The 13,045-nt window shown below is 47.4% G+C and overlaps 1 protein-coding gene across 1 annotated transcript in view; it reads left to right on the plus strand.

The window, feature by feature from the left end:
• The window catches only part of LOC119449347 (Bardet-Biedl syndrome 7 protein homolog), a 153,975-nt gene that overhangs the window by 71,141 nt on the left and 69,789 nt on the right, over positions 1-13,045 (plus strand). The window contains exons 10-12 of the mRNA XM_037712511.2: positions 10,747-10,831; positions 10,894-10,993; positions 11,539-11,734. Coding sequence (XP_037568439.1) covers positions 10,747-10,831; positions 10,894-10,993; positions 11,539-11,734 — 381 coding nt within the window. The remainder of the gene's footprint in view (positions 1-10,746; positions 10,832-10,893; positions 10,994-11,538; positions 11,735-13,045) is intronic.

Consider the following 13,045-nt stretch of genomic DNA (forward strand, 5'->3'; position numbering starts at 1 on the left):
GTTTGTCGACTTTTGTAGGCAGTTAAACCTCGGCAGGCTTGCCAGGTACATTTCTAACAGCAGAGGAAACACCTTGAGGGTTTTTTTTCACTGCCAAGACACACAAGCCCGAAGTTCCGTTTAGGACTATTGTTAGTGAAGAGGGATCGTGGCAGAAGTGTGTCAGCCAGTTTTTGTTAAAGAACCTCAAGACGCTTGTTGTGAATGACCCATTTCTTGTCAAAAAATCAGCCGCAGTAGCACAGTTTTTAGAGGGAAATGATCATGTTGGTTTCGGTTTTTCTGTAGATGTGCAGGACTTGTTTTATTCGGTCCCGCAGAATCAATTGTTAGTGTGTGTCAAAGAGAGCATTTAAGATAACGGTGACGTATCCTTCCAGAACACCGTCGGTGTGTCCATTGACAATTTTATGTCTTTATTACAGTTTTACCTGAACTCTACTTTTATTGTATTTGACGATCAACCGTTTTTGCAGCGCGATGGCATCTGCATAGGGTCTTGCGTAGCCCCTATTCTTTGTGATATTTTTCTGGCCAAGGTGGACGATGCACTAGAACAGGTGTTTAATGGGGGGCCGGTTTTAAAAACCTTTAGGTATGTTGACGATTTTTTAGTGCTTTTGAAAAAGCAGTCCTCTTCCACCTACTCCTCTATTGTAGGTGAAGTTTTATCTTCTTTTAGCAAACATGGACGAGGGTTGCGTTTCACCCATGAGCTCCCGGATTCTTCCATTTTACAGTTTTTAGACCTTAAAATCACGTTCTGTGAAGAACACGTTTGCTGGGGATACTACCCACGGGCTAAGAAGGAACTGCTGCACTATGACTCGGCACATTCCAAGACAATTAAGAGAGGAATAGCGGTGACGTGTGTGGAATCGGCTCTCCAAAAATCGTGCCCACATCAGATGACGCCTAGTTTTAATAATCAGGTAAGCCGTCTTTTGGCTGCAGGGTTCCCTGTCTCGGTCTTGACCGCCGTTTCTGAAACCCTCCTTCAAAAATTCAAGTGTGGAACGGGAAGTAAAACGGCGGAGGATCACCGGAAGGCACATAGACCTGAGGTGGTCCCTTACATCCATAAACTTTCCCACAATCTAAAAAAGGTGGCAAGTAGGCACGGCGTGCCAATCTGTTTTTCTGCCCCAAATAAGCTGGGACAGTTGTGCCCACGTATCTGCAACACCAGTAAACGTGGATGCCAGAAGAACCACCAATCGCCGTTCGTCAAATGTTCCACTGGAGTGGTTTATTGCATTCCCATGTCATGTGGGAAGGTTTACGTGGGCGAAACTGGTCGCTGCGTCAATGACCGTCAACACGCTCAAAAACTTAAAAAACGAGATGACAAGTACGCACATATAGTTGCGCACGTTAGCATGTGTACTGATTGTGAGGCCCGGTTAAAAGAGACAAAGATTCTAGGAAAGAGCAGTGACACGACCACGCGTATCAGTTTAGAAGCCTACCACATTAGGAAGTTCGGCAGCAAGTGCTTCAGCACCCCTTCCCTTGCTCTCTTTGATGCTGAATTTGATCTTCTCGATGCGGCTATCGGGGTTTCAGATTGGAAATAAAAATAATTGTTTGCATCTTGTTGCGCTTGGTTGGTTGTTTGCGCTTCCGTTGATGGCACGAGTTTACCCTTGTTATGTTTTTTCCCCTTTCCCTTGCTTCAACCTGGCATATATAAGGTGCGCTATCCTTGTCAATAAAACCAGTTGTTAGTCAGCGCTTGTGTGTACGTGTCTCCCTTCGTGTGGTCGTCTGTTTGCGCTGTTGCCCAAAGTTTCAAGACGAAAACTAAGATGCTGATGAAAGGCAGTCGATAGCATCATCAATACGTGGAAGAGGATACACGTCCTTTATAGTGATGGTGTTGAGACGCTGGTAGTCAAGACAAAACCGCCATGTACCATCTTTCTTTTTAACCCGAATCACTGGCGCTGCCCACGGACTACATGATTGTGGGATCACATTCTTATTTAGCGTTTCGCGGACTTTGTCGTTAATCGCCTTGCGTTCCAATGGTGAGACTGTACGTCTTCTGTCGCAAACGTTGGGCAGATACCCCATCTATGCGATGGTGTATACGAGAAGAAGGGAACGATGGTGGCCCCTCTTGCTGCGAAAAGTCAAACAGTCCGGCAGGTTTTAGTAGAATATTTGCCACTTCATGACGCTGTTTAGTGATGAGCGACTTGTTCATCATAGCTAGAACGGAGGAGTCCCCAGCAGGGCATGCTTTAACGAAATGGCGTTCATCCGCAGAATCAGGGGCCTCTTTAAGGATGGCGAGTGACAGCACTTGATCTTCATGGTAGGCGGTAAGTTTCAGACCCTGTGGTAGTATTGCAGGTTCACTAGAACAGTTTACAGTCCACAACATAGTGCGTCCGTGAACAACGGACAGCGTGCAATACGGTATCAGCACATTCCTCTTAATGCAGCTCAGCCGAACGGGCTCTACGGTAGCGTCAAACGTTCCGTCGGTGGTAGGGAAACAGGAGACTGAAACACAGCTTGCAGATAACTGAACCCCTGGATACACAAAGCACGTTTGCGTGATACGGCGGGCTCTCCATAAACACAGCCCAAAAGCTCGTACCTACACTAATTTCTCCCGTTCCGCGGTCGACAGTGGCACCACACAGTTTCAAGAAAATCCAGGCCCACGATTACGTCATGCGTAGAATGAGGTAGAACAGCGAACTCTGCGTTAAATATTTGACCACCCAAAATGACGTCCACATTGCACACCCCGACAGGGTGCAAAAACTCTCCACTCAATCCGCGAAACGCATCGGTGCGGTCCCAGCGAAACATCACTTTTCGTCCTAGGAGGCTTTTAAACGCAAGACTCACCACTGAAACGGTTGCTCCCGTGCCCACTAAAGCCATTGTAGAAACTCCGTCAATCAGTACAGACACCTTATTCATAAACATACAAATGGGTAGAGGTATCTCCGTCGACATCGAAGATTGTCCAGCGACCTCACCTCCAACGGCCGCACTGACTAGTTTTCCGGAAGTGGCGACGCGTAGCGACGCCGCGGAGACGGCGACCGGCTTACGCGAGGAGCGGGTGGTGGTGTCAAGCTGCGGTCAGATGCTGGAGAACGGTTCCGCAGCACCTCCGGGCGCTGGTGAGAGATGCTTCCTGGATATGTGTGCGAGGGTGAGTACGTTTCAACAAGTGGAGCGTGGTACCGGCTAGTCATTCTCGATCGGTCGAACCTCGGTGATCGGCAGCGATTGCAGTACCTGGCAATGTGACCCAAGTCGCCGCAGCTATAGCACACAGGTAAACGAAGATCGATGAACTGCTCCTCGAAGCGCTCTGCCGTGGGGGGTCGTGTAGCAGAGTGAAGTGGCTGAGCCGGCTGCACAAGAGGAACGGTCGGCCTGCGTGAAAACCTGCCGGGGCGAGGATGTTCTCCATGTCGTTCATCGGGCGTAAACGTTACCTCACGTGGCCATGGAGCTCCGCTGTGGTTGGTGTCCGTGACGCATACCGACGACTGCCACGAAGCGCACGGTGCTACAGGTGCCGTGTGTTGCGAGGAATAGGCAACAGGTTGTTGCATGACGTTGCACACAAGTACCTCGTGTCGCAGCAGTTCTTCACGCACGATCTGCCGTATAGTACAATAAAACTAGTTGCTGGGCGAGTTTGTTCCTACTTCGAGGAAAACAAATATACAGCGCAAGATTATATTTGCGTTCCTCTAAATGCCGTTTAATTGACGAAAGATTGGCGGATGGGCTCTCATCGACACTGGCAACGGTTGTCACATTTGCCAGTAGTCCAAATTTTGGCGGAATGCGACGTGTCTGCAACGTCTCAATTGTACGGCAGTGACGTAATACATCTGAGAAGGAATCAACGTGTTCCCTGCCCATAAGGAAATTGTACACATCTTCTGCAATTCCTCTGAGGAGATGTCCGACTGGGTCTTCCTCAGACATCTGTGAATTCACTATTTTGCACAGCTTGAGGATCCCTTCTGCGTATGTAGTGCACGTTTCTCCAGGAGCTTGAGCTCTTTGAGCTAGTGTTCGCTCTGCGCGCTTCTGTTTGGCATAGGAGTCGCCAAAACACTTCATTTCCTCAAAGAAGCGCTCCCACGTTGTTAGGGAGTCTTCGTGATTTTCATACCACATCAGCGCTGTCTCACTCAGAAACAGCATGACATATTCAAGCTGAGTGACAGAGTCCCAACGGTTGTAGCGGATCACCCTGGTTTAGCGCGTCAACCACTCGTCGACATCGTCATCCGCTTTTCCCGGGAACGAGCGTAGTTCCATGTAGTGCCGCACTGGTGCAACCGGTGTTGGACTTTTGAGCAGGTAAAACTGGGAGTGGCGCTTCTCCACCTCCGTCTTGAGACATGGTGAAGGTCGTTGGCAAGCAAGACGGCGGCTCCGGCTAAGTTCTCCGTGGTACGTCGTGTCGTACCCAGCACCCTCCATCACTGTGTTACGCCCACGAAAGGCGCTTATTGATAAGCCAGGCAGAGTTAGTCGCGACGGCCTTGATCCGCTGTCGAGATTCAGCTAGCCAGCCGCATGTCGTCTTCCTCCTCTTCACCCGTATCGGATGCGCCACATGGTCTTGAGGCGTAATCCTAGAACGCACGTAAGAATGTCACATTATTTAAACCGAGATTCGAAGCCACTCTTAAGCTTACGAAGCTTGACGAAGCATTCAGTAAGCTCAACTTCGGTCAAATCAAATTCAGCATTAGCATCCAGCATGCGCTTCAATCTGGGAAAGTGGATCGGACGGTTTCTTTGCAGATCATTGTGGAAAAGTCTTGACTTGTTTCGAAATGTGAGTACTGCATCGCCGCGAGATGGCGCCAGCGTGCAATGGCGTCCTGTTTGTGTGTACCTTCCAGACCATCAAGAGGGCTGGTCTTTAGAGGCAGAAATATAAAGAAGGAGGGGGGGGGGGGGGTGCAGATGCCAAATGCCAAATAGTCGCAAGCCGCACTTGGACGCGCGATGAGCCGCAGTTTCGCCACCCCTGTAATCTATATTGTACACAGGTTAATTCTTCAGGTATTGTATATGACGGATAGGATGTACCACATGAATTTAAATAATAACACTCTCTGCAGATGCAATGCAGAGTTTATAGACACCCTAGAGGTCTTTATTGCAAGGAACATAAACAAATGACTAATAGCAGTCAATCGCTTCTTCACATAGTTCATGTGAGGGGTCCACGACAGATCTCTGTCAACCACAACTGCCAAGAACCTGTGAACTTTGGTGGATGATACCAATTGTCGGATGAAAAATTGCTGTATGCAGATGCCGACACTACTGCGAAAGGAAAAGTGTGCGGTCACGTGCGGTGGCAGCCGCAAATTATGAACCCTAGTTTTACAGCCAGCTTGTAGAAGATGCTGCGGAGCCAAACGATCTTGGTCACCTGTCCTATTCGCCCTTGATCCGCCGCTCTCCCATTCATTCTCAGAGTACGACGAATGTTACAATGAAAACATATAGATTGCCAGCTGAATCCTGCCGCGTAGTCTTCTCAATGTTCTACACCTCCCGGATGTAGGTACGGGCACTGCAGAGATATCTAAACCCTCAACAATCTCCACCCTTAGGTGTCCTTTCCTATCTACTTGCCGCGCCTTCTCCCTTCCCCTCTTGCCGGTAAGCAACATCACTTAGAACAAGTTTCAAGACCGCAGCACTCCTTGGAATCTGCGACCCAACGTCATCGGCCGGAGGTGAGCGAAAGAACGCGTCTCTCCCTGGCCGTTACGCTTACCCACGGACTTGGTGGTACGCGAGCACATTGCTCGCGTTCCAGCCTGGCTATGGCTCATCAAACTCCGCGAACAGTAGCTAATGTCTAAGGTATGGGTCCTTGATACGAAGCCCAGCTTCAAGGGTGTGCACACTGACTCATGCCAGGGTTGAAGAGTGGGCGTGCTGGTATAGCATACTAGTTGTTGGATTGCACAACAGTTCGAGAGGACACACAGAAAAGAAACACACACAACAGAGCGCTACTTGCAACTATCTATTTATTGCCTTGTCAGCGGAATAAATACAGGAAGGTACTGAAAGGGGGAGAGTGACAAAAAGAAGTGTCCCATTGAAATGTTGCGCAATTATACCTCTAGTGCCCTGTCTCGCCTTGTCTACCTGCCAAACCACAAGATTGGTTCTCACCTCCGATGCGCCGCTTTGGAGCGTGTACGGAAGCCGTCGTGATTTTACCGCGATAGCATTAAGGGCCCCGTGTCGCAGAAAATCCGGCGACGGCGTCGGTGTCGGTGTCGGCATCCGTGACGAAGAAAATAATCCTGAACCACTCCAACCACGCAGACCCTCCGCGCGGCGCAAGGTGTTAGTGAACAAAAATGGAATTTCTCAGAGCGAAATTCGTTAGAAAAATGGTAAAGTACGACTTAGCCACAACCTACAGATATGGTGGCGTCGGACTGTAATTTAAATGTACGACAAAACATAATTCTGTTACGAGAAAACTCATACACAAACCCCTTTTCCAGCATTTCTACCATACCAACAGCGGCGCGCTCGGATAGTTTACTTGCGAACACCATATCCAGATGGCACTCGCATCCTCGGCAGGTCAAATTGCGACTTAGCCTGCCTAATGCGTTTTGGACACGCGCGCGCGCCGGCGCAGTAGCAAACAATTAATAAAATAATAAAAGGAAGCTCCTACAGCCTTCACACGACTTTTATTGCCCCTGGAAAAATGCCTCCCCAGCAATGCATTTCTGTTTAAAAGTGACGCCAACTTTAAGCGGATCGGCGGAAGCTTGGGCTATGTAAGCTGGCTTTCCCACGTTCGGTGTTGCAGTGAAGCCTATTCATAAAGAAAAATGTGATCCGAACGGGGCCCGATAACGCATCGCGTTCCACTCTTAAAGGCGAAGCTTAAGCGTCCTCCAATTTTTTATCGGAATGATTCACATTTGCCCTAGAAAATGGAGTCAGAAAGAGAAGTTTGGTACAAGGGAGTGTTCGCTTTAATATTTATTCGCAAAAAAATATTCAAACATAAACTTAAGCATTTAAATGGAAGGTTTATTCACGATCTCCTATTTAAATTTAAGTGAACGGATAAATATTCAAAAAATTCAAACATAAACTGAAGCATTTGATTGGAAGGTTTTGTTCATGATCTCCTATTTAAATTTAAGTGAACGGATAAATATTTCTGTCCGCATGCAATACGTGAATCAAATATAAAGAGGTTCGTTTCATGCAAAAGTAAAGGTCTACCGGCCTAATGGAATACTAACGCATTCAGACATACGAACGCGCATACGCACGCGCACGTACACAGTAATTTGCGCGCACAAACACGTGCACACACAAGCAAACACGAGCGCACGGAAATATGTACATACTCAAAAAAAAGGTGCAGTTTCGCCCGAAAGTCGAAGCATCGATTGCGATAGCAAATTAGTAGACAGCCAAACGAAGTAATGATAGTAGTTTTATCGGCAGTATGAACTTGTAAAAATAGGCATACTAAGTAAATGAACAAGCATGTTGACACGCGCGCTCCAGCAAACATGAACGCATCTCACTCGATCACCGCGGAAACTCGCTGCAGTGAGTAAACGCTGCAGCAGCAGCGAGCGAATTGACCTTCGTGCTGCCGCTCGCATAAACGCGAACTAAGGCGCGAAAACTCAGCGTAGGGTGGACTCTGTCGCTCGCCGCAGATGGCTTTCAAGAATTGCAGGGACGAAATCTTTTACAGCGAGAGCTGTATAGGCCATGAAAAATCATTAGTGATGTGAACACCTAGGTACTTGTAAGAAGGCACCGTAGTTAGAAGGGAACCATTAATAATGTAAGAAAGGGGATTAGAATCGATAGCAGACCACGTTAGTATCATTGATTTACGCTTGTTAGTGTTTACTTTCATTTGCCAAGTATCGCACCAACGAGAAATGTTGTTGTGATCAGATTGCAATACGTAGGCGTCAGATAAGTTAGCAATTTTCCTGTAAAGTACGCAGTGGTCAGCAAATAATGCTATATTAGAGATAACTGAAGATCGTTAATGCAAATGTGGAAAAGAAGGGGCCCTAGCACGGAACCCTGAGGAACTCCTGACGCCGCTGGACAATAATGGAAGTTATGTTCATTAGCTATCACATATTGTGCGCAATGGTGTAAGAAACTCTCTATCTATTTAATAACATCGACATCAATATTAAGCGTCTTAAGTTTCAGGAGCACTAGTTTATGGGACACAGTGTCATAGGCTTTGGAAAAGTCTAAAAAAATGCAATCTACATCTAGTGAATAGTCTAAAGCTGCTAAGAAGTCATTAGCAAATGCTATCAATTGTGTTTCACAAGAATGGTGTTTTCGGAAACCATGCTGAAAAGAACAAAAAAAAAAAACTGGACAGTCTCTGGAAAGGTAACTAGATGGCAATAAATTACGTGCTCTATAAGTTTACAAGATATTGATGTTATAAATATGGGTCTGTAGTTTAAGGGTGAAAAGATGTCACCCGACTTGTGCATCGGAATCACCTTGCCCACCTTCCAGTCGCCCGGTAGCGTGTTCATCTGTAATGACTGAGTGAAAATAGAGGACGGTGTAGTAGAAGATTATGTTTCCGGGCTTTTAAGAAATTTGTAGTTAATACCATGCATCAAGACCAGCGGAGGACGACACTTTTTCATGACGGATTAAGATTTCGTATCCCGACCCAGTCAACAGTAATACGTTCCATTTGAGGAACAACCGGAGGAATAAACGGTGGAACGGTAAATAATACGTTATGATTAAAGAACCAAATAAAAAAAATGTTGTTTAGAAGGCCACAGTACTCATGTTTTGGCATAAAAAAAAACCATTAGCTGTCAGATTTCAGCTGTACGTCGTCCACCTTGCGCATGCTTGCGACAATCCAGAACTTGCGAGGGTTAATAGAGAACAACTTTGGCAAAGTCCTGCGAAAAAACTCGTGTTTGGCATTCCGAAGAGCTTGTTTATACTCCGAGGTGATAGCAAGATAACCAGACCACCTGTGCGATTCGAGAGTGGCTTTGCAACTTCGAAAAACGTTTTTTTTTTTATTTCTTGTTTAAAAGCCGTTTTAAAGATGCATTGAACCACGGCGTTGTCTTTGCTCTTGGTATTATACGAAGGGATATATATTTTTTTGTAATAAAATGAGGTTTATTTGCGGGAACAGGCATAGATGTAGATCCTTGGAGTATACTGGCAGGAAACGGGCGGCTAAAACAGTTACGTCCGGCAGCACTATGAACCGTAACTTCGGCGTCGTCTTTCGTGAAACGATCACGATGCTGCTGCTGTTGGTGGTGTGCATCATCTCCATCCAGTTCATGGTGTACGTCTTCTTCGTCACAATCAAGCCCGGGAGAAAAAGCAGCCATCCTGGCGACTCAAGCAGCAGTGACCACAAGCGACTCACGATAATGTTTAAGGCGATCGACGTGAACAATGTCACGTCCACGACGACGGAGGTCAGAGGGGGGTGTCAGTGGTTCGATTAGGTAATTCACCGTAGGCGTGCGCTGGACAGTGCGATAAGGTCCATCGAAGCGGGGAAGAAGTTTTGAAGAGACGCCAGGAGCATCGAAGGTACTGAGAGCCAGACGAGGTCGCCGAAAGAGAAGACGGGTTGCACACAGTTAGCGTCATGTAGCCTTTTCTGGCGCTTTTGCTCAGCGGTGGTGAAATGGCGCGCTAAGTTGCAACACTCCTCGGCATGACGTGCTGCAGTCGAAACAGGCACACACTCAGAAGCAACGGGCTGGTAGGGTAGCAGGGGGTCCACGGTGTGGGATAGGTGACGGCCGTAGAGCAAAATGTAGGGAGAAAAGCCAGTGGTAGTCTGGGTTGCAGTGTTGTAGGCGAATATAACAAATGGTAGAATAAGGACAAATGGCAGTAAGTTGTTCTTCTTAGGTGTTGTTGCGGTAAGCCGCGTTCCTAATACCTTCCGCATACGTATCACTGGATCAAGAACCGGCTGCGATATCACTCAAACCCCCGTCGTCTCAAGATGGTTCTGTTCACCCGCATGAGTGAGTTTATTGCGTTTTCTTTTTACGCGTCCACAAAAAAAATGAATTTCTAAACAAGCGGTTGTGAAGATGATCACTTGTGAACCATTGCAACCACGAGAAACACTCATGAGTTCTTTTTCTGATAAATGAGTGTGCAATTGTTAGTCTTACAACGGCGCATGTAAAAAATAATACAGCGGAGGAAAAGTAAGGCAGGCAAACAAAATGGTTCTTGAATTCTTCGATGGCTGCCACTTCTCGCTTAGTACTAAAGAAAAAACACGGAACACAATAATTATAACAATAAATGAGAACAAGTCTGCGCTAAAATATGGTGCTCAGGCCATACAGAAGTTGATGGGTGGGCTCATGCACCCTCGGCACAGAATGTGCATTGTGCTCAAGATGCATTGAATATTTTTTTTTCTTTTTTGACAATGCTGATGGACGTAAACAAACTGCTGCACTGTGGTGTCGGTAGGCAATAACATGATATACGCGCCAGCTGCGCCGCACATTATGCTCTCATCATTTATTACACCGTGAGAGTTGCGAACCCCGCATTCAATATGCTCCCACCGTCGATTCAGAATCACTCTTGAGCATATCCATCACAGACAGCATGCAATAACATGGCAAAAGTTGGTCGATACCGAATGTGTTAATCTTCTTTGCTTGACAGAACTGTGGCGAAAGCGTCACGTCCGTGCAAGGTGGCGTCATCGGGAACGCGCGCTATGACGAAGTCCTGGTCACGACTTACAGCGGTGAGAAGTGGCTTATTGCGCCCGGAAGCGCCTCTCACATGGTCGGTGCTCGTTTCTACCAGGCTGGCTCTTCGGACTGTCCGCCGAGCACGCAGAGAAAAGGCTGGACCCCAACTACCTACTTATTTCTCCGGAGTCGGCGCAAAAGATTCTGAAACTAAAGTAGGTGCCACTAATTTTTTTACTGCGTAAAAAAATACAGGGCAAAGGTAATAAAACTTAAATGTCTTGTTTTTTTTTTTGTTTTTTAGTTTCTTCGTCGCGAACGCATGTCAACAGCATACTCCCTTGCACATAAGATAGCGTGACAGGCTCATCAGCACTTGCGCTTTTTCGTCTATGTCCCAATGTTTCGTATTTTTGCACACACCCATTTCATTGTGGGAGTCCAAAGAAACAATATCAGACAACATACGTTGCCATATATTGTTTTTGTTGCTGTTGCCTCAAAACGTAGCTATTTCTTCTGGTTTACTGTTTTTCTTTTTCTTCATCATCTAAACCTAAGCGGCAAGAGCAGTTTAGCACTAAATGCTACCTATTTTTGCAAACGCCATGGCTTTCATGCTTTGCTTCTTAGTGCCCTTTTTATGTCCACCATTGCGCGTTTTATTCGATGTATTGTTAATATACTATGTGCACGTCTTGTAACCACTCGTACCGAAGGCATCTTACGACAGGCTGGCTTCAATATTAATTACCCCCAGGGAGGAGGTGGAGCAGCTGGAGCAGAAGGTGGCCCGGGAGCGCGAGCTGTACCAGCTGCGCACCTACTCGGACAAGGGCGCTGTGTCGGCGGTGCCCTTCTTCGCGATGGACGACTCGTTCGTGCTCCACCACCAGGATGCCTCGTACGCGCTCGCCGTCCAGTTGCAGACGGCCATCGACACTGTCGTCCTGCAGGTGACTACGGCGCTAGCTGTCTTTAGCTGTCGGCCCCTTCGTATGATTGAACGAAGCCCCCGAATGGGGCATCCACACACGCCTCAAATGCTTAAGGTAATCGGGACTCCTTCCTTTTATTGCGATATATGGACACTCATCAGCTGAGGCGCATTTCTGCCGTCGCCATGAGGTTCCGTATAAAGTCCAAGGGCGATAAAATCGTCGTCGCGAGCCGTATGTTGTATGTGCGAGTGAAAGCGTGTGAGCGAGGGTCAGCCGGCGAACGAGGCTAAATCTCGCGCACGCAAGGGAGGGTAGCGGGAAGCAAGCGCGCAGTCTTCCACTTCCACCTTGTGCCTGTTATGCCCGAATAAAACAAACAAACAAACCAGGTCACGCGCAGTTGGATCTACGTATCGGCAGCTAGATTGCAGCATGCGCCGGGCAAGCCCAACCCAGCTCATAGTTCCGACAAGGCCCTCGCGAGTCGGTGATGATGTGTTTCGACGTGGGATGAGTGACAGCCAGAGCGGCGGCAATCTCCTCCGCGTGTGTTGCGCTGTAAGCTTTGAAAGTGAGCCCGTTAACTGTGTTGGTGTTGTGTACAACCAGGCCCCGCACACTCTCAAGTTCAACAAATGGCCACAGAGGGCGAAAAAATCGACCGCGCGTCGCTGCTAATAAACGAAGCATAGTACGTCGTCAAAAAGTTGCCTTGGTGAGTGCCATAGCCTCCCGCTGGAGGCGTCGTAGTAAGCGCAATTTCAACCTATAAACTTTCTCCCACACGAATCGAAGTGTTTTTATTACAGGATAAAGAGTACAAAATTATTATTCCTAAGTATATATTGCACTCTTGAGTGCTCACTCTGCTTTTGTTTTTGCTATTATAAACGCAAAATAACGTTTAGCATCATCGACCTCCCACGCGACCTCTGGCCTGGATTTAAAATTTTTACCAGTATTTTAGCGTACACGGCAAGCATGGTTCATTGGTTCGTACACTTATGCTGGCTGCTTATTTTGTGCTAAAACCAGTTCATTGCGCTTCGACACCTCGCGGTATTTAACTTGGAGTGAAGTGACGGGGTAATTGGAGATCGCAGGGAGAGGCCTTCGTCCTGCAGTGGACATAAATATAGGCTGATGATGATGATGATGATGATGATGATGAAGTGACGGGCTTGCGAGCGGAGATGTGAGCCCGAAAGCTATGTTTTTGGTCGTGACCCATGCGGAACAAGTCTGCATCGAAACGGGAGCCAGATTCTGCTGCGACTGAGGATGGTAATACTGGTGAGTCGTTTAACATAGCTGCTTGACTCGTTA

This window comes from Dermacentor silvarum, chromosome 4, assembly GCF_013339745.2.
Source record: "Dermacentor silvarum isolate Dsil-2018 chromosome 4, BIME_Dsil_1.4, whole genome shotgun sequence".
Taxonomy (NCBI): Eukaryota; Metazoa; Arthropoda; class Arachnida; order Ixodida; family Ixodidae; genus Dermacentor; species Dermacentor silvarum.